This window comes from Oncorhynchus gorbuscha, unplaced genomic scaffold, assembly GCF_021184085.1.
Source record: "Oncorhynchus gorbuscha isolate QuinsamMale2020 ecotype Even-year unplaced genomic scaffold, OgorEven_v1.0 Un_scaffold_692, whole genome shotgun sequence".
Taxonomy (NCBI): domain Eukaryota; kingdom Metazoa; phylum Chordata; class Actinopteri; order Salmoniformes; family Salmonidae; genus Oncorhynchus; species Oncorhynchus gorbuscha.
The window spans coordinates 329,509-353,537 of record NW_025745767.1 but is presented as its reverse complement, the minus strand read 5'-3'; the positions used below and the strand labels follow the sequence as shown (position 1 = coordinate 353,537).

The following is a 24,029-nucleotide window of genomic DNA, read 5'->3' as shown; positions in this document are numbered from 1 at the left end:
TGATTTTCCCATGATGTCAAGCAAAGAGGCACTGAGTTTGAAGGCAGGCCTTCGAATACATCCACAGGTACACCTCCAATTGACTCAAATTATGTCAACTAGCCTATCAGAAGCTTCTAAAGCCATGACATAATTTTCTGGAATTTTCCAAGCTGTTTAAAGGCACAGTCAACTTAGTGTATGTAAACTTCTGACCCATTGGAATTGTGATAAAGTGAATTACAAGTGAAATAATCTGTCTGTAAACAATTGTTGGAAAAATTACTTGTGTCATGCACAAAGTAGATGTCCTAATCGACTTGCCAAAATGAAATTTGTGGAGTGGTTGAAAAATTAGTTTTAATGACTCTAACCTAAGTGTACAGTCGTGGCCAAAAGTTTTGAGAATGACACAAATATTAATTTTCACAAAGTCTGCTGCCTCGGTTTGTATGATGGCAATTAGCATATAATCCAGAATGTTATGAAGAGTGATCAGATGAATTGCAATTAACTGCAGTCCCTCTTGCCATGTAAATTAACGGAATCCCCAAAAAACATTTCCACTGCATTACAGCCCTGCCACAAAAGGACCAGCTGACATCATGTCAGTGATTCTCTCGTTAACACAGGTGTGAGTGTTGACAAGGACAAGGCTGGAGATCACTCTGTCATGCTGATTGAGTTCGAATAACAGACTGGAAGCTTCAAAAGGTTGGGTGGTGCTTGGAATCATTGTTCTTCCTCTGTCAACCATGGTTACCTGCAAGGAATCACTTGCCGTCATCATTGCTTTGCATAAAAAGGGCTTCTCAGGCAAGGATATTGCTGCCAGTAAGATTGCACCTAAATCAACCATTTATCAGCTCATCAAGAACTTCAAGGAGAGCGGTTCAATTGTTGTGAAGAATGCTTCAGGGCGCCCAAGAAAGTCCAGCAAACGCCAGGACCGTCTCCTAAAGCTGATTCAGCTGTGGGATTGGGGCACCACCAGTAGAGCTTGCTCAGGAATGGCAGCAGGCAGGTGTGAGTTCATCTGCACGCACAGTGAGGCGAAGACTTTTGGAGGATGGTCTGGTGTCAAGAAGGGCAGCAAAGAAGCCACTTTTCTCCAGGAAAAACATCAGGGACAGACTGATATTCTGCAGAAGGTACAGGGATTGGACTGCTGAGGACTGGGGTAAAGTAATTTTCTCTGATGAATTCCCTTTCCGATTGTTTGGGGCATCCGGAAAAAAGCTTGTCCGGAGTAGAAGAGGTGAGCGCTACCATCAGTCCTGTGTCATGCCAACAGTAAAGCATCCTGAGACTATTCATGTGTGGGGTTGCTTCTCTGCCAAGGGAGTGGGCTCACTCACAATTTTGCTTAAGAAAACAGCAATGAATAAAGAATGGTACCAACACATCCACCGAAAGCAACTTCTCCCAACCATCCAGGAACAGTTTGGTGACGAACAATGCCTTTTCCAGCCTGATGGACAACCTTGCCATGGCTCGGGGAACAAAACATCGATATTTTGGGTCCATGGCCAGGAAACTCCCCAGATCTTAATCCCATTGAGAACTTGTGGTCAATCCTCAAGAGGCGGGTGGACAAACAAAAACCCACAAATTCTGACAAACTCCAAGCATTGATTATGCAAGAATGGGCTGCCATCAGTCAGGATGTGGCCCAGAAGTTAATTGACAGCAGGCCAGGGCAGATTGCAGAGGTCTTCAACACTGCAATATTGACTCTGCATCAACTTCATGTAATTATCAATAAAGCCTTTGACACTTATGAAATGCTTGTAATTATACTTCAGTATTCCATTGTAACATCTGACAAAAATATCTAAAAACACTGAAGCAGCCAACTTTGTGGAAATTAATATTTGTGTCATTCTCAAAACTTTTGGCCACAACTTTGTAAACTTCAACTGTATATTACCATAAGTATTGATATAGTTAACTCTAGAAATAGATAGTATCCTACTCCTGCTTACATGTGTATTACCATAGGCATTGAGTCAGGTTACCAGTCACTTTTCAGCCCTGTTTACATGTGTATTACCATAGGTATTGAGTCAGGTTACCAGTCACTTTTCAGCCCTGTTTAGATGTATACAAAGCATTAGGAACACCTGCTCTTTCCATGACAGACTGACCAGGTGAATGCTATGATCCATTATTGGTGTCACCTGTTAAATCCACTTCAAATCAGTGTAGATGAAGGGGAGGAGACAGGTTAAAGATGGATTTAAATCTTGAGACATGGACTGTGTATGTGTGCCATTCAGAGGGTGAATGGGCAAGACAGAAGATTAGGGTCTTTGAACAGGGCATGGTAGTAGGTGCCAGTTACACCATTTTGATCCAGAACACTGCAGTTGAGAAGGGCAAGGTACTCATTTCACTGTGGTTGTGCATGTGACTTGAGTGAAAACCATCTAAATGGGGAATCAATGGCCATTGTTCAACCTCCGTCTCGTGAATGCCAAAATAATGAGGATTATTTCTGTATTTGTAGAGTACAGGTTGTCAGGGAGAATGAAGGATATTTACCATACAGAACTTGTGTAGAAACATCTTTATTACAAAATGATAGCCAACCATTACACAGCTAATGTATCCCACCAAAGACATTTCAACTCTGATTGCTTTGCACAAATTGTGGTTAGCATCAAATATCCATAATTCAACACATGCAAAGTCGTTGAGGTGAAAACAGACAAAAATAAACCGATCCGATGGAATGCACAGAAACATTACAGAGCTGTTCCTGGTAAAAAGTCCCCGATATTGGGAGGAAAAACATGCCCGTCTCGCCTGTGTTACGTACCCGGTGGGAAAGAAAGAAAAACACTTTATATCTTAAAAGCTGCCACTGCTCCAAAAAGACATAACCGACTCCAGGGAACCTCCAGAAATAGTTCAAGTGGAAAGGAAATAAAAATCCAGTCCAGCTTTCCACTCAAACGGGTTTGAGATGGTTCCATGTAGTCTGGAAGAGGCTTGGTGTTTCCGAATGGGTCAGTGCACCTTCCTCTCAGACGGCTTTCCTATGGTACTCTGGGGGCGCCACCTCGTAGTCGCTGGCACTGAAGAGCGAGGAGTTCTTCATTAGATACCTACGACAGACAGGAGGAACAAGCAATTGGAGGTCAATTACCAGCCATAGAAAATGGACAAAAACTTGGCATCTGTATTCATAAAAGGTGATCGGCCTCTATGAAGTCTAGAAATATTACAATGAGGAGCAGATCAGCTCATCCTAACAACTTATAACCTGATTTCTATTTGGACCTTTAAACAGACTGTCCAGGTAACCATCTGCAGCAATCAGGAGAAGGAAACACTTGTTTACAGGAAATAACGACACGTGGAGAAGGCTAAATGAATGTGTCCTCCGTTTGAACCCATCACAATCTACTACGGTTGTTGCAGGTTGAGGAGGATCAGGATTATGGCCATGTTCACAGATGGTTTCTAGGGTACACATACACAGTATCCTGCAGATACACGGCCAGACATTTAGGCCCACTGCAATGAAAACATTCATGACAGAGCAACAGTGAACAAATTAACTGCTTTATCAGGATTACTGAAATAAGCTGTATGATTAGGCCTACTCTGGAATCCAATGGTCTTGGTAACTTCTCGTTAGAGTGGTACGATTAGGGCCTACTCTGGAATCCAATGGTCTTGGTAACTTCTCATTAGAGTGGTACGATTAAGGCCTACTCTGGAATCCAATGGTCTTGGTAATGGTCTTGGTAACCTACTCTGGAATTCTTGGTAACTTCTCATTAGAGTGGTAGATTAGGGCCTACTCTGGAATCCAATGGTCTTGGTAACTTCTCGTTAGAGTGGTACGATTAGGGCCTACTCTGGAATCCAATGGTCTTGGTAACTTCTCATTAGAGTGGTACGATTAGGGCCTACTCTGGAATCCAATGGTCTTTCTCATTAGTAATTAGGGCCTACTCTGGAATCAATGGTCTTGGTAACTTCTCATTAGAGTGGTACGATTAGGGCCTACTCTGGAATCCAATGGTCTTGGTAACTTCTCATTAGAGTGGTACGATTAGGGCCTACTCTGGAATCCAATGGTCTTGGTAACTTCTCATTAGACTCTGTCCAATGGTCTTGGTAACTTCTCATTAGAGTGGTACGATTAAGGCCTACTCTGGAATCCAATGGTCTTGGTAACTTCTCATTAGAGTGGTAATCCTAATCTGGTCCAATGGTCTTGGTAACTTCTCATTAGAGTGGTACGATTAGGGCCTACTCTGGAATCCAATGGTCTTGGTAACTTCTTGTTAGAGTGGTACGATTAGGGCCTACTCTGGAATCCAATGGTCTTGGTAACTTCTTGTTAGAGTGGTACGATTAGGGCCTACTCTGGAATCCAATGGTCTTGGTAACTTCTTGTTAGAGTGGTACGATTAGGGCCTACTCTGGAATCCAATGGTCTTGGTAACTTCTCATTAGAGTGGTACGATTAGTGCCTACTCTGGAATCCAATGGTCTTGGTAACTTCTTGTTAGAGTGGTACGATTAGGGCCTACTCTGGAATCCAATGGTCTTGGTAACTTCTCATTAGAGTGGTACGATTAGTGCCTACTCTGGAATCCAATGGTCTTGGTAACTTCTTGTTAGAGTGGTACGATTAGGGCCTATTCTGGAATCCAATGGTCTTGGTAACTTCTTGTTAGAGTGGTATCAAAGTCTGTCAGTGTCAAGAGCGAGCCCTGACAGCGAGATTAGACAGCAGCATTTTACGGTCAGTGGGCTACGTTTTCAACGGTGAAATCCTTCTGATGAGAATATAATATGATAGGCCAGCCAGGTTAGGGAATGCTCTGCCAAGCCAGACATTCAATTTCACGAGTGGGGATGAAGGAGAGGTGTCTTACTTGAGAAAATCCTGCAGGTAGTTGAGCAGCAGAGCCAGGCTTTTCTCATCCAGGGGAGTGTAGGCAAGCATGGAGCCAATTCTCACTGCACAACACAAAGAACAGCACCGTCAGGGACCAGATTTAACCATATGTACACAGACATGATTCTATATTAGCATTGGCTGATATTTGAATAAATACTGTCTCAATGCAGGTGTGGACAGATGAGTAAACTGAAACTCTCCCATGGAAACTGCTATACAGTTTTATTTAAATCTGCGAAGAGTGTTGTGACTTTGTTAAATGCACTCCTTAATAAAATTGTGATTTCATTTTATTTACAATTTCAAAATAAAATAAAATGTTATTGGTCACACACATTTAGCAGATGTTATTGCGGGTGTAGAGAAATGCTTGTGTTTCTAGTGCAGTCATATCTAACAATACACACTAATCTAAAAGTAAAAGAATGGAATTAAGAAATATATACATATTAGGACGAGCAATGTCAGAGTGTGACAGACTAAAATACAGTGGAATAAAGTATGTACATATGAGACGAGTAAAGCAAAAATATGTAAACATTATTAAAGTGGCCAGTGATTTCAAGTCTATGTATATAGGCTCAGCAGCCTCCAAGGTGCAGGGTTATGTAACCGTGTGGAATCCAACCTAATGATGGCTATTTTACAGTCTGATGATCTTGAGATGGAAGCAGGTTTTTGTTTACAGAGTGCACCATCCAATTGACGCTTGGCGTTTGCCCTTCAAGTGTTTGACACAGCCATTGATGACACAAACACTTTTCTAAATGGTTCTTCATCTACTAATCTCAGTTCAACCTGGCTCGGAACGAGACTCTCTCTCAAATGGCCCTGGCACTTAGTCCATCTGATGATCACACCGGTTCAGATCAGAAACCCAATTGCCGGTAGTTAAAGATCCGCTCAATGTTAATTAACCAACTAATGGGATTCTGGATGCAATTTGTGGCGGCGGTAGACGCTTCACCTTCTGGCCTTCCCTGGGTATTACACATTCTCCTACACCCCATTGACTCCAGAAAGTTAACTTTCATCCCTGTGATAACGGCCCATAATGAAATCTATTAAAGTGTCCTTCATTAGCTATATGGCTGAAGATGAGAGCTTTCATGGGTGCTGTGACGGTGCACCAATGACAGAGCAGTGAACGGTGGTAGGAGAAGAGTAGACAAAAGGCACTGTAAACAGTCTTAAGGCTCTAATAACCATTTCCCCCCCCAGGCCTTCACCTCTCCCAAAGAGAACCATTTCCCCCCGGGCCTTCACCTCTCCTAAAGAGAACCATTTCCCCCCCCAGGCCTTCACCTCTCCTAAAGAGAACCATTTCCCCCGGGCCTTCACCTCTCCTAAAGAGAACCATTCCCCCCCCCGGGCCTTCACCTCTCCTAAAGAGAACCATTTCCCCCCCGGGCCTTCACCTCTCCTAAAGAGAGAACCATTTCCCCCGGGCCTTCACCTCTCCTAAAGAGAACCATTTCCCCCCCCAGGCCTTCACCTCCCCCCCGGGCCTTCACCTAAAGAGAACCATTTCCCCCCCGGGAGAACCATTCACCTCTCCTAAAGAGAACCATTCCCCCCGGGCCTTCACCTCTCCTAAAGAGAACCATTTCCCCCAGGCCTTCACCTCTCCTAAAGAGAACCATTTCTCCCCCGGGCCTTCACCTCTCCTAAAGAGAACCATTTCCCCCGGGCCTTCACCTCACCTAAAGTGAACCATTTCCCCCCGGGCCTTCACCTCACCTAAAGTGAACCATTCCCCCCCGGCCTTCACCTCTCCTAAAGAGAACCATTTCCCCCCCGGGCCTTCACCTCACCTAAAGTGAACCATTTCCCCCGGGCCTTCACCTCTCCTAAAGAGAACCATTTCCCCCGGGTCTTCACCTCTCCTAAAGAGAACCATTTCCCCCCCGGGCCTTCACCTCTCCTAAAGAGAACCATTTCCCCCCGGGTCTTCACCTCTCCTAAAGAGAACCATTTCCCCCCCGGGTCTTCACCTCTCCTAAAGAGCCCAATCACCCCAACGTTAGTCTCCTGAGATTCAAACTGAAATATTTGTTAAAAGTTCCAGTCCAGAGGCTACTTCCGATCCCCCCCCCCGGGGGCTACGTACCAAAGAGCCGGAGCAGGTGCGGGCCCCCGTAGACCTGGGACATGGGTGTGTCGGGGTGATCCGCCAGTATCTCTGCATACTGGGGCCTCTCAAACTTATAGAGCAGCTGAGTGCCCAGCATGACGTTGAAGTACTCCCTGATCCCTGCCACCACCTCGTTCACAGCATACTCCCTGAGGGGAACCAGGACAGGAGATATAAGGCAACAGGCACTGCTGAAGTGTTCACAGCTAGAGCTGAATGAATGCGTGATACCTGGGTTGAACTTCACCAAGCAAGCGAATTACAGCTAGTCCACTTTGATAAGCAGATACAGGCCAGGCTTGTCTGGTTTCTAGTCAGATGACCTTCATTGTAACTTACATTTACATTTAAGTCATTTAGCAGACGCTCTTATCCAGAGCGACTTACAAATTGGTGCATTCACCTTATGACATCCAGTGGAACAGCCACTTTACAATAGTGCATCTAAATCTTTTAAGGGGGGGGAAGGATTACTTTATCCTAACCTAGGTATTCCTTAAAGAGGTGTCTTCACTCGTACTGCAGCATCGAGAGGGGTGTGGTTTTACTCACTTGCTTTCTGAAGTTCCTCTTGATTTCTTATAGCTTGCATAGTCCTCCAAGACACTATCCACATTCTTTCTCGCGGGCAGGTGAAAAAGCTACAATTCAAGAAAAATGTAATGTATCTGTCAAGCACCTCATAAAATACGCTTAAAACACAAACAAATCCTGTAAAGAATGAACTTGTAGAGAAAGACTGTCTTGCCAGTAAATAGTTGGCATCTTCTGACCATAAGACAGCAGGGTTGGGGTCAATTTGAAGTGACGGCAGCCAATTCAGGAACTGAAATTCCAATTCAATAATAAAAAATAAAAAACTATTTTCAATTACTTCTCAATAAACTTAAAAGTAAAAGCTATTAATTTCAAAGAAAAATTATTATTCAATATTTTAAGTTTAAAATTCAAATTCCTGAATTGACCATTTTCAATTGGAATTGAGCCCAACCCTGGTAGACAGCTGTCTAGACCCCCACCTGCTTCTGTCTGGTAATAAGGTCCCAGTCATCCACCAGCCACGGCTTCAGCTCCTCAGGAATCTTCACCTTGACCTCCACACGGTTGATGAACGTCTCCTCCTGGTTACAGTGAAACCAAATGGAACAGTCAGACTCATTTACAATAAGAGATGTGAAAACCAGTAAAATATATAAAAATAAGCCCTGGGTATTGTTAAAAAAACACAATTCCCATCTGTGATTGGCTGACTGCTGCAGGACATAAGTAACTGGAGCTGTTGTTTCAGAGTATGAGAGGCTTCAATTGGTGAACAGAACAGGCCTGCTGTATGTGAGGGAACAGGCCTGCTGCAAGGGACAACACAGAGAACAGGCCTGCTGTATGTGAGGGACAACACAGAGAACAGGCCTGCTGTACAACACAGAGAACAGGCCTGCTGAGGGACAACACAGAGAACAGGCCTGCTGTATGTGAGGGACAACACAGAGAACAAGCCTGCTGTATGTGAGGGACAACACAGAGAACAGGCCTGCTGTATGTGAGGGACAACACAGAGAACAGGCCTGCTGTATGTGAGGGACAACACAGAGAACAGGCCTGCTGTATGTGAGGGACAATACACAGCATCCATAGGTGGACATACACTCTCCACAGTTGGGTCGCAACGAGCCCTCTTCTTCCGCGGTGGCTGTGGCATCTCTCCTGTGCTGGTACCTTCTCCAGCCGCTGGTGCTGCACAAAGACAAACGGGACAGACACATAATCAAACCCTATCCACAAAGGAATGTTAAAGGGTTCATTTAACTTGTAGCAGAAACTAGTGGGACTAACACTTTTACTAGTAGCAGAAACTAGTGGGACTAACACTTTTACTAGTATCAGAAACTAGTGGGACTAACACTTTTACTAGTATCAGAAACTAGTGGGACTAACACTTTTACTAGTGGCAGAAACCAGTGGGACTAACACTTTTACTGGTAGCAGAAACCAGTGGGACTAACACTTTTACTAGTAGCAGCAGTGGGACTAACACTTTTAGTGGGACTAACACTTTTACTAGTGGCAGAAACCAGTGGGACTAACACTTTTACTAGTAGCAGAAACCAGTGGGACTAACACTTTTACTAGTAGCAGAAACTAGTGGGACTAACACTTTTACTAGTGGCAGAAACCAGTGGGACTAACACTTTTACTAGAAGCAGAAACTAGTGGGACTAACACTAACTAGTAGTAGAAACTAGTGGGACTAACACTAACTAGTAGCAGAAACTAGTGGGACTAACACTAACTAGTAGCAGAAACTAGTGGGACTAACACTAACTAGTAGCAGAAACTCTTGGGACTAACACTTTTACTAGTAGCAGAAACTAGTGGGACTAACACTTTTACTTACTCTTTAGTTTTGTCTTTTTCGCTTTCCTGAAGAAAAAAGAAGATTGCATTAGAAGGCGCTGTTCAATTCTTTTTTTGTCTTTTTCGTGAAAGTTTGAAAGTAGGTCAAACTGGAAAGACGGGATCAAACTTACAGATCAACATTTTTCTGCTGCACAGCAGCAATCTTCTTGCTCGGTGCTACACCCCTCATCTTTCCCTCCACATCATAATGCCTGTAAGAGGAAGGAACACCGCCATGAACGACAATAACCTTCACAAACACTTCTAACATTTCCTTATGATCATTTTATGTCATCTTTTTAACTCGTATGTTTTATGTTCAACTAGTGCTTACAAGTAAATGCACCATTGTATCATAGGTGCTATATACATAAAGATTACTATTGTGGTTCATTATTTTAAAAAATAAGTGGAATTACTTTTTATGTTCTCCCATCTTCGAGTCATCGTCGGCATTTCTGGGGAGACATTGATTGACATATAGAATCTCATTGTTGTATTTCGTTCAATGGCAGCTTGAATACAATGTTGACACAGTAGGTACATCGCATACACTAAAACACTCCCCCACCCCAACATAATGTTGACACAGTAGGTACATCCCATACACTAAAACACTCCCCCCCCCCAGAGTCTGTCTGTAATGACACAGTAGGTACATCCCATACACTAAAACACTCCCCCACCCCAACACAATGTTGACAGAGTCTGTCTGTAATGACACAGTAGGTACATCCCATACACTAAAACACTCCCCCACCCCAACACAATGTTGACACAGTAGGTACATCCCATACAATAACACTCCCCCACCCCAACACAATGTTGACACAGTAGGTACATCCCATACACCAAAACACTCCCCCACCCCAACACAATGTTGACACAGTAGGTACATCCCATACACTAAAACACTCCCCCAACGCAGAGTCTGTCTGTAATGAGATGAACTCACTGATTAGCCTTTTGAAGCTCTTTTTGTTTCTGCAGGTTGCTGTCCACATATTTGAGAACTCTGCTTTCAGGAACCCATTCATCCCAGCTGAAACAGAAAGAGATCAACCACATTCAGATGTCTGACCGTTTATTTTTATTGAATCAATACCAGAATGTTAGGTGGCTGTGAGGTAAGCATTCATAAAAAATGTAAAAAGTGAATTCAAAAAAAAGATAGGTCCATAGCTAACAATAGTATTGTCTAAATAGAGAACAGTACTGGTCCTCTGCAGCTCAAATGTTAGAGCAGCGTTTCACAAGGGGTTTTGGTTTTTGCCCTAGCACTACACAGCTGATTCAAATGAGGAACTCATCATCAAGCTTTGATCATTTGAATCCCCATTGGGGTCCCCAAGAGTTTGGGTAACGCTCTGTTAGAGCACTTTACTTGCAACACCAGAAAAGTGGATTCAAGTCCCAGGACCACCCATTCATAAGAAACGTATGCACCATAACGAAGTCACTTTAGATACACATGCCTTATTATTTGAAAAGCCAACAATGAAAAAAATGACTCACTTTTTGTTCCATCCACTGTAATGAATGAAGTACTTAATTTGCTTCTCCTTGATATTGGTTTTCACTGCCTGAAATACAACAACAATCATTACGAATTGTAATAAATATGACTTTAGGTATAGGCTACTGCAAATGGTGTATTGTTTAGTAAACACGAGCCGAAAGCCATTCAGATTGGTGGAATGAATCTAAACCCACCTTTGCTTCGTAAAGCAATGGCCCATGAAAACACAGAACTCTTTCACCTAAAAAAACAGAAGAAATAGACAAATACTGGATGGTTATATTATATATCTTAAATATATAACTTATATATCTTATATATATTAAACCGTGAACACCAGTGGTTGGCTAAGGTGTAGCTAAATGTATTTCGTTGATACGTGGCCAACGTATAAAACAAATACAATAGAAACACAATTGCATAGTTAGTTACATTTGCTATTCAAGCCAAGGCCCTTGGTAAGGGATTGTTTACCCGTTAGCAATTAGCTAACGTTAGCTAGGTAGCTTATTGTTTCAACACAGCCAGTTAGATAAAACAGTCTAGTTAGTTGGCTGAATGAATACCAAAGGTACGTGTATTAGTACACTACTTATGGTAGATGACATTTAATTATTCATGCAATTTTCAAATTGATGATATCTCTCGCTAGCATGTAGCAGTGTTTTAGCTAACGTTAGCTGGCTAACGTGCTCTGCGCGAGAAGCGCCATACCGTCGATGCCTTTTCAACTCACGAGACGACAGGGTCTAGCTACGTTTTTAATTTTCACAGTTCATCATCACGGTGCACATTACCTTCTTGAAATTTAGGTTTAGGGTCCTGTTTTGGCGCCATTCACAGACTCAACTGTTCGGATCTCTGAATGATCAAATTCGTGCATTGCCAGCTTCCATTTCTTCCTGACACAACACGGCAAAGGGCTCTTCTCTCGACGTGCGCAGCCTGGCAGCGCGGTCAGGTGACCACGGTATCGCACTGCGCTGATGCGGCCCCTGCGGACCACACAGGACATGATCATTGTTTTGTGAAGGGAGCCCTATTCATTTACTTTATTTGAACCTTTATTTAACTAGGCAGGTCAGTTAAAAACACATTATTATTTACAATTACATCCTGGCCAAACCCCAACGAGGCTGGGAGAATTGTGCGCAGGCCTATGGGACTCTTACTTGAGTTTATTTAGTAAATATTTTCTAAACTCTATTTCTTGAACTGCATTGCTGGTTAAGTGCTTGTAAGTAAGCATTTCACTGTACACATTTTGTATTCAGAGCATGTTACCTTTTTCCCCCGAGTTCTGCCAATGAGAATACTGTACCAGATCTGGGTGTATGTTTAGATTATTATAATATATATATTTTTATTTAAGTCAGTTAAGAATAAATTCTTATTTACAATGACAATCTACACCGGTCAAACCCGAATGACGCTGGGCCAATTGTGTGCCGGCCAATCACAGCCGGAAACCGAACTAGGGTCTGTAGTGACACCTCCTAGCACTGAGATGCAGTGCCTTAGACCGCTGCGCCACCCAGAAGCCCTGTAGGGTACTAAGCTGTTTATAATATTCATACAATCTTAACATGAATTGGTTATTTCAGCCACTAACTAATAAATCAGCTCTTGATCTTGTGTTTCATGTGATGGTACACAGATGGCTGGCCAAGAGGTTTGAAGATCATGAATAAGTTAATTCATTAGTCTGAAGAGTATAACAAAAATATCAATCATTCTGTCCTGACAAATAGGATAGTAGGAGGTCAATATCAAACTGAGATTAAATGTTTTATTGATATGGGTCAAGTATGTGATGCATGAGTGTAGCCTATTAGCACCACACCTCTCCCCTATTTGACCTAAATAGTTTGTGTGTATTGACATGGAGGCTACGTGGTGCCTTTTTAAAATGTATGTAGTTCTGTCCTTGAGCTGTTCTTGTCTAATGATGTTCTGTATTATGTCATTCTGTGTTATGTTTCATGTTTTGTGTTGAACCCCAGGAAGAGTAGCTTCTGCTTTTGCAACATCTAATGGGGATCCTAATAAAATACCCCCAAATACCAAATAGGTAGGCCTGTTAAGCAATAAATGCAGTGTTTTCGATATAAAATGCATTGTTTGGGAAATGCATAGGCCTACCGGTAAAAGCGGTCATCAACTATCAAGTTGTACTCGTAACACTGCTTGTGGGCTTCAGAGGGAAATTGACCATTTACAGTAATCCGTGTCAAGACGGTCATGTAATTCGTTGTCCATTTTGACATGAAACACAATAATGCAATCATTAAGGCAACGAGGTGATTAAATATATGGATGTTTATTTTGCATGAACACAATTTAAGCAATATGGTTATCTGTTATCATAGGCATAATATTTACACTTCCCTCCCATTGCATGTAATTTGTGACAAATGCCATTGCACACAATGAAGACTAGACATGCAGCTGTGAAGGAGAACATGGGATCATGGGTACGTTTATCTCCACAAGGCTACAATTATGATGGAATGATAAAGACAATATATAGTCTGCCTCTGTTTCTCTATCGTTTAATGATGACTTTCCGGTTTTTCTGTCGTTTAATGATGACAGTCCGGGCGGTTTCCCTATCGTTTAATGATGACAGTCCGGGAGGTTTCTCTATCGTTTAATGATGCCAGTCCGGGCGGTTTCTCTATCGTTTAATAATGATGACAGTCCGGGCGGTTTCTCTATCGTTTAATGATGACTGTCCGGGCGGTTTCTCTATCGTTTAATGATAACTTACCGGGAATACAACAGCACATGGATAGGAGAAACCATAACAGGCAGAATTGCCTCATGCGCAATTTTGGTAGCCATTATCATTGTATCATTGTGACCGTTTGTTTTAGTGCTTGTCCATGCCTGTTTTGTGATTTTTTTCCCACCAACAGAACATACTGCATTCGCCTATTACAGTACACCCATGTCTTGCGCCCTATAGGGTACATTATGCAACATGGAGCGCGTGCGTAATGGCAACGGCAACCGATTCTTCCACTGCGTAAAGTGACTATCCGCCATATAACAAATCTTTCAGTTTCTTTCTAAACTCTTCTCTCATTAGGCAATAAATTACAGGGTTTAGACAGCTATTGGCGTGCGCAAGGCAGACTGTCACAGGGAATACGTAAGTGTGAACTATGTAGTAAGATTTATCCCAATGCACAGCATTCAATTTCACAAGGACGCCCCAGAATGTGATGGCGTGATTTGGCATCCAGCAAAGAAAGAAGGAGAGGACGACGATGGTGACAGATTTGGTGACTTGTGATGTCCGTTTGGTGTTTGTTTTCATACTACGGTTGCGGATGAATCGCAAAAGCATGATGTAGCTGACTGAAACAATGGCCATGGGTAAAACAAATGCAAATATAATTTTCTGAAGGTGATAAACTGCTAACCAATATTGTCCATCAGGGAACTTAAGCAAACATAGTTTTTCCCCCGCTACATTTGTCACGGTTGAGAATATGGATGTTGGTGCTGTCGCAATTGTTGCGGATACCCAAAGAACCACGCTAATCCATTTGGCAGAGCAGGACTTTTGCCTAGTTCGGTCCTTTAGAGAGGAGGCGACGGACCAGTATCGGGTGACGCTCATTGCAGTCAGAAAGAACACGCTCGCGTACATGTTCATAACTGTGACGGAGCTGATGATTTTGCACATGGCGTCTCCAAACGGCCAGCTGAAGTCAAGTGCGGTGTCCACTGCCCAGAACGGCAGAGTCAATACAAACTGGAAGTCCGTCACTGCCAAGTTAAGTACAAAGAAGTTGATTCTGGATTTTTTCCGCTCTTGTTTCACTCTGATAAAGAACAGCACCAGTAAGTTGCCCACCAAGCCCACAGCGCACACCACCGAGTAAACGACGCAGATGAACACCCTCAAAATCGGAGTCCCGTCCGCTGTCACGTCGATGTCCTCTAGGCTACTGAACCGGTCCAGATCCGTCAAGGACCGATTCAGGAGGCCTACACTGCTGTTGTTTCCTTCAGTCATCGTTTCTGTTATTAAATTCGAGTGATTCATGTAGGCTATCCAACTTCAAATCAGGGTTGGAGTCGCTCACTCTGCTCCCAATACATCCTCAGGTTAGTTTGAAATTATAAGAGCGCAGCGATTGCTATGCGCCATTCCCATCATCGCATAATCGCATAATCACACACATTGACAATGTAGCGGTCTTGGTGGCGTAGCTCAAAGCGCCTTGACAATTGCAGTTCTTACAGGATTTATATTGTGACCGCTTCTAGATGCCCCGCCCTGAACGCACAAGGATTTGTGACAATGTTTGATTGACATTAGGCTATATCCTATATTCCTTATTTGCATCACTTTCTTGATATTGACCAATAGGCTACGCCGGGCGTAATGGGTTTTTATAATGGAATAAAATGTGTTTTTCTGGGCAATAGTGATTTGGCTAGTCACCGAGAAATAAAGGACTGGTATGGCTGGAAATGTGTGAATGGAATGGGACCAAACCATGTGGGTTTTTTATAAACATCCATATATTTAATCTCACCCCGTTGTCTTGATGATTGTATTATTGTGTCTCATGTCAAAATGGACAACGAAAAACATGACAGTCTTGACACTGTCTTGATTACTGTAAATGGTCAATTTCCCTCTGAAGCCCACAAGCAGTGTTACGAGTACAACTTGATAGTTGATGACCGCTTTTACCGGTAGGCCTATGCATTTCCCAAACAATGCATTTTATATCGAAAACACTGCATTTATTGCTTAACAGGCCTACCTATTTGGTATTTGGGGGTATTTTATTAGGATCCCCATTAGATGTTGCAAAAGCAGCAGTTGCTCTTCCTGGGGTTCAACACAAAACATGAAACATAACACAGAATGACATAATACAGAACATCAATAGACAAGAACAGCTCAAGGACAGAACTACATACATTTTAAAAAGGCACCACGTAGCCTCCATGTCAATACACACAAACTATCTAGGTCAAATAGGGGAGAGGCGTTGTGCCGCGAAGTGTTGCTTTATCTGTTTTTTTTTAAATCAGGTGTGCTGTTTATTTGAGCAATATGAGATGGAAGAAAGTTCCATGCAGGTTCTATATAAAACGCTTTCTTGAATTTGTTCTGTATTACAGACACAGAGTGTTAAGACATTAACGAATCCTACTGGATATTCTAGAAGCATTGATGATTCATTGAGGACTTCATCCCCACACATGTGAGGAGCGCGTGTAAATAATGAGCATTTTATTAGAATTCCAAATGCTACGTATTGGAATCCTTTAATCTTCATGTCCCTCTCTGGATCCGTCAGCCATCAGCCAACCCCGACACGGCCGACCCTCGGTAACCCCGACACGGCCGGCCCGCGGTAACCCCGGCACGGCCGACCCTCGGTAACCCCGACACGGCCGGCCCGCGGTAACCCCGACACGGCCGACCCTCGGTAACCCCGACACGGCCGGCCCGCGGTAACCCCGGCACGGCCGACCCTCGGTAACCCCGACACGGCCGGCCCGCGGTAACCCCGGCACGGCCGACCCTCGGTAACCAGACACGGCCGAACCGCGGTAACCCCGACACGGCCGGCCCGCGGTAAACGGCCGACCCACAGGGCTGTACCAAGGCCCTGAGTTCAGGTGAGACATTTCTAATTGTATTTCTTAATTGTACTCTTCAAAGTCAAAACTTCAACAAAAAATACAAAAAATAAGAATATAATTTTTTTAATGAAAGAAAAGTTGAGGTAATCTCCATCTACTTGGAGCTGTTCAATAGTCAAGTCCAAGATCATAGATGTTGATGGAACCATCTCCAAAGCCTCCATTCAACCCCAGGTACATGTGGGTGATGTTTCAACCCAAAGTAGCAGGGCCATGGTACATGTGGGTGATATTTCAACCCAAAGTAGCAGGGCCATGGTACATGTGGGTGATGTTTCAACCCAAAGTAGCAGGGCCATGGTACATGTGGGTGATGTTTCAACCCAAAGTAGCAGGGCTATGGTACATGTTGGTGATGTTTCAACCCAAAGTAGCAGGGCCATGGTACATGTGGGTGATGTTTCAACCCAAAGTAGCAAGGCCATGGTACATGTGGGTGATGTTTCAACCCAAAGTAGCAGGGCTATGGTACATGTTGGTGATGTTTCAACCCAAAGTAGCAGGGCCATGGTACATGTGGGTGATGTTTCAACCCAAAGTAGCAGGGCCATGGTACATGCGGGTGATGCTTCAACCCAAAGTAGCAAGGTCATGGTACATGTGGGTGATGCTTCAACCCAAAGTAGCAAGGTCATGGTACATGTGGGCGATGCTATCTACCATCCTACAGCACTCTGCCCTCTATACCAGTGATGGCCTCAGCATTGCATCTGTAGCCAAGCAGAGGAAGAAGGGAAGCAGCTGCTTCTAAATCACTCTGGAAAGCTTCCTCTTCACTCCAACCCAATCTACCCACCCCACCCCAATTCCCTTCTCTCACACCAATCCCTTCCCTCACTCCAATCCCTTTACCACACTCCAATCCCCTTCCCTCACACCAATCCCTTCCTTCACACCAATCCCTTTACCACACTCCAATCCCCTTCTCTCACACCAATCCCTTCCCTCACACCAATCCCTCACACCAATCCCTTCCCTCACACCAATCCCTTTACCACACTCCAATCCCCTTCCCTCACACCAATCCCTTTACCACACTCCAATCCCCTTCTCTCACACCAATCCCTTCCCTCACACCAATCCCTTCCCTCACACCAATCCCTTTACCACACTCCAATCCCTTCCCTCACACCAATCCCTTTACCACACTCTAATCCCTTTACCACACTCCAATCCCTTTACCACACTCCAATCCCTTTACCACACTCCAATCCCTTTACCACACTCCAATCCCCTTCCCCCAATCCCCATAATTGAATCTTCTGAAAACCTTTTGTCAATGCATTTGAATGGGTTCGGTTTTCGATTGGAACCACAATAAATCTCAAATTAGGGGAATTTCCATCGTCACTTTAAAGATAAATCAATGGATTTATCATCAGAGATCATAGAACTCACCACAAATACAAGTATATACTAGTTCAACAACTTGTCAATCAATAACTGAGTAACTTTAATTAAACTGAGGCAACTGAGCCAGAGAAGCAAGCAGGAGGGCAACAATGACCTTCAGAAGCTTTCAACAATACCAAAATATTGCCAATGCAGTTCTAGAATCTCCATGTTTTGACGACAAGCCTTCCCACACATGGCTCCTCCTAGACTGAGTAGTGTGCATAGTTATGATGTTTCCCTGCATGCTGCTATAAGCTGTTGGATTCCATAATGAATATGATCCTTTTAAATCTGTTCACTAATATGTGGTGAAGTATTTCCATCTCATAATGTAACTTCTAGAATAGAATAATGTAACTTCTAGAATAGAATAATGTAACTTCTAGAATAGAAATAATGTAACTTCTAGAATAGAATAATGTAACTTCTTGTCATTGCATCCCAATACTTTAAGGCGTTGCTACACTAGTGACTAGTTGTACCCAAGAGTGTTGTGTACTGTTGGAGCTAGGAACACAAGCATTTCTCTACACCTGCAATAACATCTGCTAAATATGTGTGTGACCAATACAATTTGATTTAGACTCTGCCTCGTCTAACGCGGACTGCTAAATGAGTGTCTACTGCCACCCAGTGTATGGTTGTGGTAATAACATACACTATTGTATATTCATGTATTTTGTAAGCCACTTATTGGCAGTGGAAATGAAACATGTTACCATTCCACATGAGTATTTAATACTGTATGTATATGTTCCTGACAAAGAGGTTAAAAACGCCACAGATCAGATTCGATTTTGACAAGCTAATATATGGTACACATAAAATCGTGACTAGAGACAAGGAAGAAAATATGGATGATCCCATGCCTTCAATCTATTTGTTTGTGAACTAAAATGAAGATAAAACCCATAGTTAACAAAAATGATTTTTATTACATCTAAACTCCTATACATTAGACAGAAAACATTCAATAAGTAAACAATTTCTTCCAACGCAAGTAATAAATATTCTGTTTTCACCTAGTACTCTCTACAAACTGACATCGGTCTACTGTACAACGTTCCATGTTCCTTGAAAAGCCGTTTCATTCTGTTTGTAAATGTGGAAGCAGAACCTGGGGGTTAAGGCAGTGAGGGCAGCTGGCAACTTATCCGCTCCTGAAATTCATTTAGTGAATTGGTCCCTTTTTTCTTAGGTTAAAGTCCAATTTATTGTACAGCTTTTCTTTCTGAAAATATATAAATGAATTTCATCTCATGTTTTTGGATGACGCAAAAACACAAACTAACACTGGAGGAACTGACACTGTTGAAACACATGGGATTGGGGATGTGGGGGGGTGATACGGACATCATAATATTACCAATGGGGGGAGAGTGGGAGAGGACTTCACAATAAGGCCATTCCATGCCCATGTTAGGCTACACATAGCATTTGAAACGGGAACACATTCTATGATGTCTGCTCTCACCTTCTCTTAAAAACAGACAAAAAGAGATCACAGAGATCTAGAGCAATGACATCAACAACAAATCTCAAACAAAAATAAACTCAATCATCTGAATAAATAAAGACATTTCTGATTGGGTCACAACTCCTAACCTCAAATCTTAATCTCACTTTGTTGGTCTACCCTAAACTAGGGTTACCTAAACCAGCGCTTCCCAAACTCTGTCCTCACACACACACAGACACACATCCATGAAAATCAAACAGGTGTAAAAATAGATCCGATTTATATATATGTATATATTACAAAATAAATAAAATACTGCACAACATTGTTTATACAGAGGACATTTTTAAAACATGTCTGATGCTATCAAAGAGTCAATCAGTTAAGAGTAGGAGAGAGTGGGAGGGGAAGGGGGGGGGCAGGAAGGTCTCCATATCGACTGGCTGCAAAGTTGACCTGTTACTTGCGCTGGTTCAGGATACTAGATGGAGAGTGATTGGGGAAGCTGTCGCAAGCGATTATCTATCTCAAGAGGGGAAAGCTAATTAGGCTTGAAGTGAAGAGCTGTGGAAGAGAAGAGGACTGAAGCACAAACACCTTGAGAGAATGACACTGCAGAAAAGCCTGCCTACAAAGACACTCCGCAGAATTCTCTCTCTCTCTCCCCCTCTCTCCCCCTCTCTCTCTCTCCCTCTCCCTCTCCCCCTCTCCCCTCCCCCTCGCTCTCCCACTCTCTCCCTAAAAAGCATCTGTTTTTGACTGTAGGTGACTGTGATGATTGTGACTATCACTAAAGCAGTGATTTTTTTGGAAAGTTTTAAAATTCAGTACAGTAGCCTGAACAAACCCTGTATTTTACTTTCATATTGTCTATGTTGGCAGAAAACTGATTCAGCAGGAAAAGGTGACAAACATTGCTGTCATTGTTTTGATCCTGACACATTCTCTAATGTCTTCTGAAAGAGCTTTACATGGCAGCTGTTGACTTCCAATGACTATAGAGTCTCCTGTATATTTAACCAGCTGTGACTGTTGAGTCTGTACTTAGTTCTATACCTTTATATCCTGACTGGTAATTCACTCATTCTATTATCGTTACAAGTTCACTGTGTAAAGTCCTCTGTCTGTATTCTGTCTCTATATTGTCTATCACTCGAAGCACCATTTCACCATGTCACATTCTGACTGAGTCAATGACAATGACACAAATATTAATTTCCACAAAGTTTGCTGCTTCAGTGTCTTCAGATATTTTTGTCAGATGTTACTATGGATACTGAAGTATAATTACAAGCATTTAATGAGTGTCAAAGGCTTTTATTGACAATTACATGGAATGCTGTCAATTAACTTCTGGGCCACATCCTGACTGATGGAATGCTGTCAATTAACTTCTGGGCCACATCCTGACTGATGGAATGCTGTCAATTAACTTCTGGGCCACATCCTGACTGATGGCAGCCCAGTCTTGCATAATTAATGCTTGGAGTTTGTCAGAATTTGTGGGTTTTGTTTGTCCACCCGCCTCTTGAGGATTGACCACAAGTTCTCAATGGGATTAAGGTCTGGGGAGTTTCCTGGCCATGGACACAAAATATTAATGTTTTGTTCCCCGAGCCACTTAGTTATCACTTTTTCCTTATGGCAAGGTGCTCCATCATGCTGGAAAAGGCATTGTTCGTAACCAAACGGTTCCTGGATGGCTGGGAGAAGTTGCTCTCGGAGGATGTGCTGGTACCATTCTTTATTCATGGCTGTTTTCTTAGGCAAAATTGTGAGTGAGCCCACTCCCTTGGCTGAGAAGCAACCCCACACATGAATGGTCTCAGGATGCTTTACTGTTGGCATGACACAGGACTGATGGTAGCGCTCACCTCTTCTTTTCCGGACAAGCTTTTTTCCAGATGCCCCAAACAATCGGAAAGGGGATTCATCAGAGAAAATTACTTTACCCCAGTCCTCAGTAGTCCAATACCTGTTCCCTTTGCAGAATATCAGTCTGTCCCTGATGTTTTTCCTGGAGAAAAGTGGCTTCTTTGCTGCCCTTCTTGACACCAGACCATCCTCCAAAAGTCTTCACCTCACTGTGCGTGCAGATGCACTCACACCTGCCTGCTGCCATTCCTGAGCAAGCTCTGTACTGGTGGTGCCCCGATCCCGCAGCTGAATCAACTTTAGGAGACAGTCCTGGTGCTTGCTGGACTTTCTTGTGCTCCCTGAAGCCTTCTTCACAACAATTGAACCGCTCTCCTTGAAGTTCTAGATGATCTGATAAATGGTTGATTTAGGTGCAATCTTACTGGCAGCAATATCTTTGCCTGTGAAGCCCTTTTTGTGCAAAGCAATGATGACGGCACGTGTTTCCTTGCAGGTAACCATGATTGACAGAGGAAGAACAATGATTCCAAGCACCACCCTCTTTTTGAAGTTTCCAGTCTGTTATTCAAACTCAATCAGCATGACAGAGTGATCTCCAGCCTTGTCCTTGTCAACACTCACACCTGTGTTAACGAGAGAATCACTGACATGATGTCAGCTGGTCCTTTTGTGGCAGGGCTGAAATGCAGCGGAAATGTTTTTTTGGGGATTCAGTTCATTTGCATGGCAAAGAGGGACTTTGCAATTAATTGCAATTCATCTGATCACTCTTCATAACATTCTGGAGTATATGCAAATTGCCATCAGACAAACCGAGGCAGCAGACTTTGTGAAAATGAATATGTGTGTCATTCTCAAAACTTTTGCCCACAGTTGAGTTGGATGGAAACTGCCTCTCATATTAGCAATATCCCCATAGCATTTATAACACAGTAGATATGTCTGTCTTTATCTTTACGGGTTACTCCACTCCACCTCTACGGGGTTACTCCCCTCCACCTCTACGGGGGTAATTCCCTCCACCTCTACGGGGGTACTTCCCTCCACCTCTACGGGGGTACTTCCCTCCACCTCTACGGGGGTACTTCCCTCCACCTCTACGGGGGTACTTCCCTCCACCTCTACGGGGGTACTTCCCTCCACCTCTACGGGGGTACTTCCCTCCACCTCTACGGGGTACTTCCCTCCACCTCTACGGGGGTACTTCCCTCCACCTCTACGGGGGTACTTCCCTCCACCTCTACGGGGGTACTTCCCTCCACCTCTACGGGGGTACTTCCCTCCACCTCTACGGGGGTACTTCCCTCCACCTCTACGGGGGTACTTCCCTCCACCTCTACGGGGGTACTTCCCTCCACCTCTACGGGGTACTCCCCACCTCCACCCCTCCACCTCTACGGGGTACTCCCCTCCACCTCTACGGGGTACTCCCCTCCACCTCTACGGGGTACTCCCCTCCACCTCTACGGGGTACTCCCCTCCACCTCTACGGGGTACTCCCCTCCACCTCTACGGGGTACTCCCCTCCACCTCTACGGGGTGGAGCAAAAATGGCTTTTTAGGAAGAAAAAAACCCGCTCTAAAGCAAGAATTTAGCCGAGACTGGTCCAGGAGTGGTCTGAGTGGGAAGGGGGGGAAACTGAACACGAGCTGTTATTGGCAGAGAGGTTTGGAAGTCTCTTTGCTATTGGTCTAGCAACCAATTTACCACATGGTGATGTCACCATGTTAAGCCGAAATTCCCGCCCAAACAAACCTGCTGATTACAAGGTCCTGTGTAGATTATTTTCATCCAGCAACTATCAGGAAATAAAACAGATTTACGTTTTTTTTCTCACACTTTTACCATGTTAGTTTCATCAGACGTTGGGCACTATGATAAAAACACCTGGAAACAGAATTCTGATGGCACTGGCCCTTTAACAGAGACGAAAATCAGAAATGTCTAATATCACCCACCCAGCTATACATTCCCGACAGCATCAACCTGAAGTCCTTAGGGAATGCATGTTTACGTCATTTAGCAGATCCACTTATCCAGAGAGACTTATTCATATATCTTACATATAACTTAGAACGCAGAATACCAAAACAAATTATACAGTAGAATACCAAAACAAATTATACAGTAACAAACAAGTCAACCAGGAAAATGTCAAGAGGTATTGTCTTGGAAACAAATTCATGTGATTTCAAAAATGAAGAGTAAGAGAGATCGATAAGTTGAAAATGTCAAGAGGTAATTCCATGAATGTGTGAAAATGAAGAGTGAGAGATGAAAATGAAGAGGTAATGCCATGAATGTGTGAGGAAATGAAGAGTAGAGAGATCGATAAGTTGAAAATGTCAAGAGGTAATGCCATGAATGTGTGAGGAAATGAAGAGTAGAGAGATCGATAAGTTGAAAATGTCAAGAGGTAATTCCATGAATGTGTGAGGAAATGAAGAGTAGAGAGATCGATAAGTTGAAAATGTCAAGAGGTAATTCCATGAATGTGTGAGGAAATGAAGAGTAGAAATAAGTTGAAAATGTCAAGAGGTAATTCCATGAATGTGTGAGGAAATGAAGAGTAGAGATCGATAAGTTGAAAATGTCAAGAGGTAATGCCATGAATGTGTGAGGAAATGAAGAGTAGAGAGATCGATAAGTTGAAAATGTCAAGAG

The 24,029-nt window shown here is 43.3% G+C and overlaps 2 protein-coding genes across 2 annotated transcripts; both read right to left on the bottom strand.

Moving 5' to 3' along the window:
* Positions 1-2,533: 2,533 nt before the first annotated feature.
* LOC124019831 (mortality factor 4-like protein 1) lies at positions 2,534-11,932 on the bottom strand. Its single transcript, XM_046335263.1, has 13 exons — positions 11,751-11,932; positions 11,148-11,194; positions 10,950-11,017; positions 10,390-10,476; positions 9,854-9,892; positions 9,566-9,646; positions 9,433-9,458; positions 8,683-8,771; positions 8,057-8,158; positions 7,590-7,678; positions 7,014-7,186; positions 4,878-4,962; positions 2,534-3,089 (listed from the first exon to the last, which is right to left on the bottom strand). Exons 1-13 carry the CDS (start codon positions 11,788-11,790, stop codon positions 3,008-3,010), a joined length of 1,008 nt encoding a protein of 335 aa, XP_046191219.1. The 5' UTR covers positions 11,791-11,932; the 3' UTR covers positions 2,534-3,007.
* A 1,293-nt stretch (positions 11,933-13,225) lies between these two features.
* Positions 13,226-15,429, bottom strand: LOC124019832 (relaxin-3 receptor 1-like). Its single transcript, XM_046335265.1, has one exon. It carries the CDS (start codon positions 15,008-15,010, stop codon positions 13,991-13,993), a length of 1,020 nt encoding a protein of 339 aa, XP_046191221.1. The 5' UTR covers positions 15,011-15,429; the 3' UTR covers positions 13,226-13,990.
* Between the last annotated feature and the right edge of the window lie 8,600 nt (positions 15,430-24,029).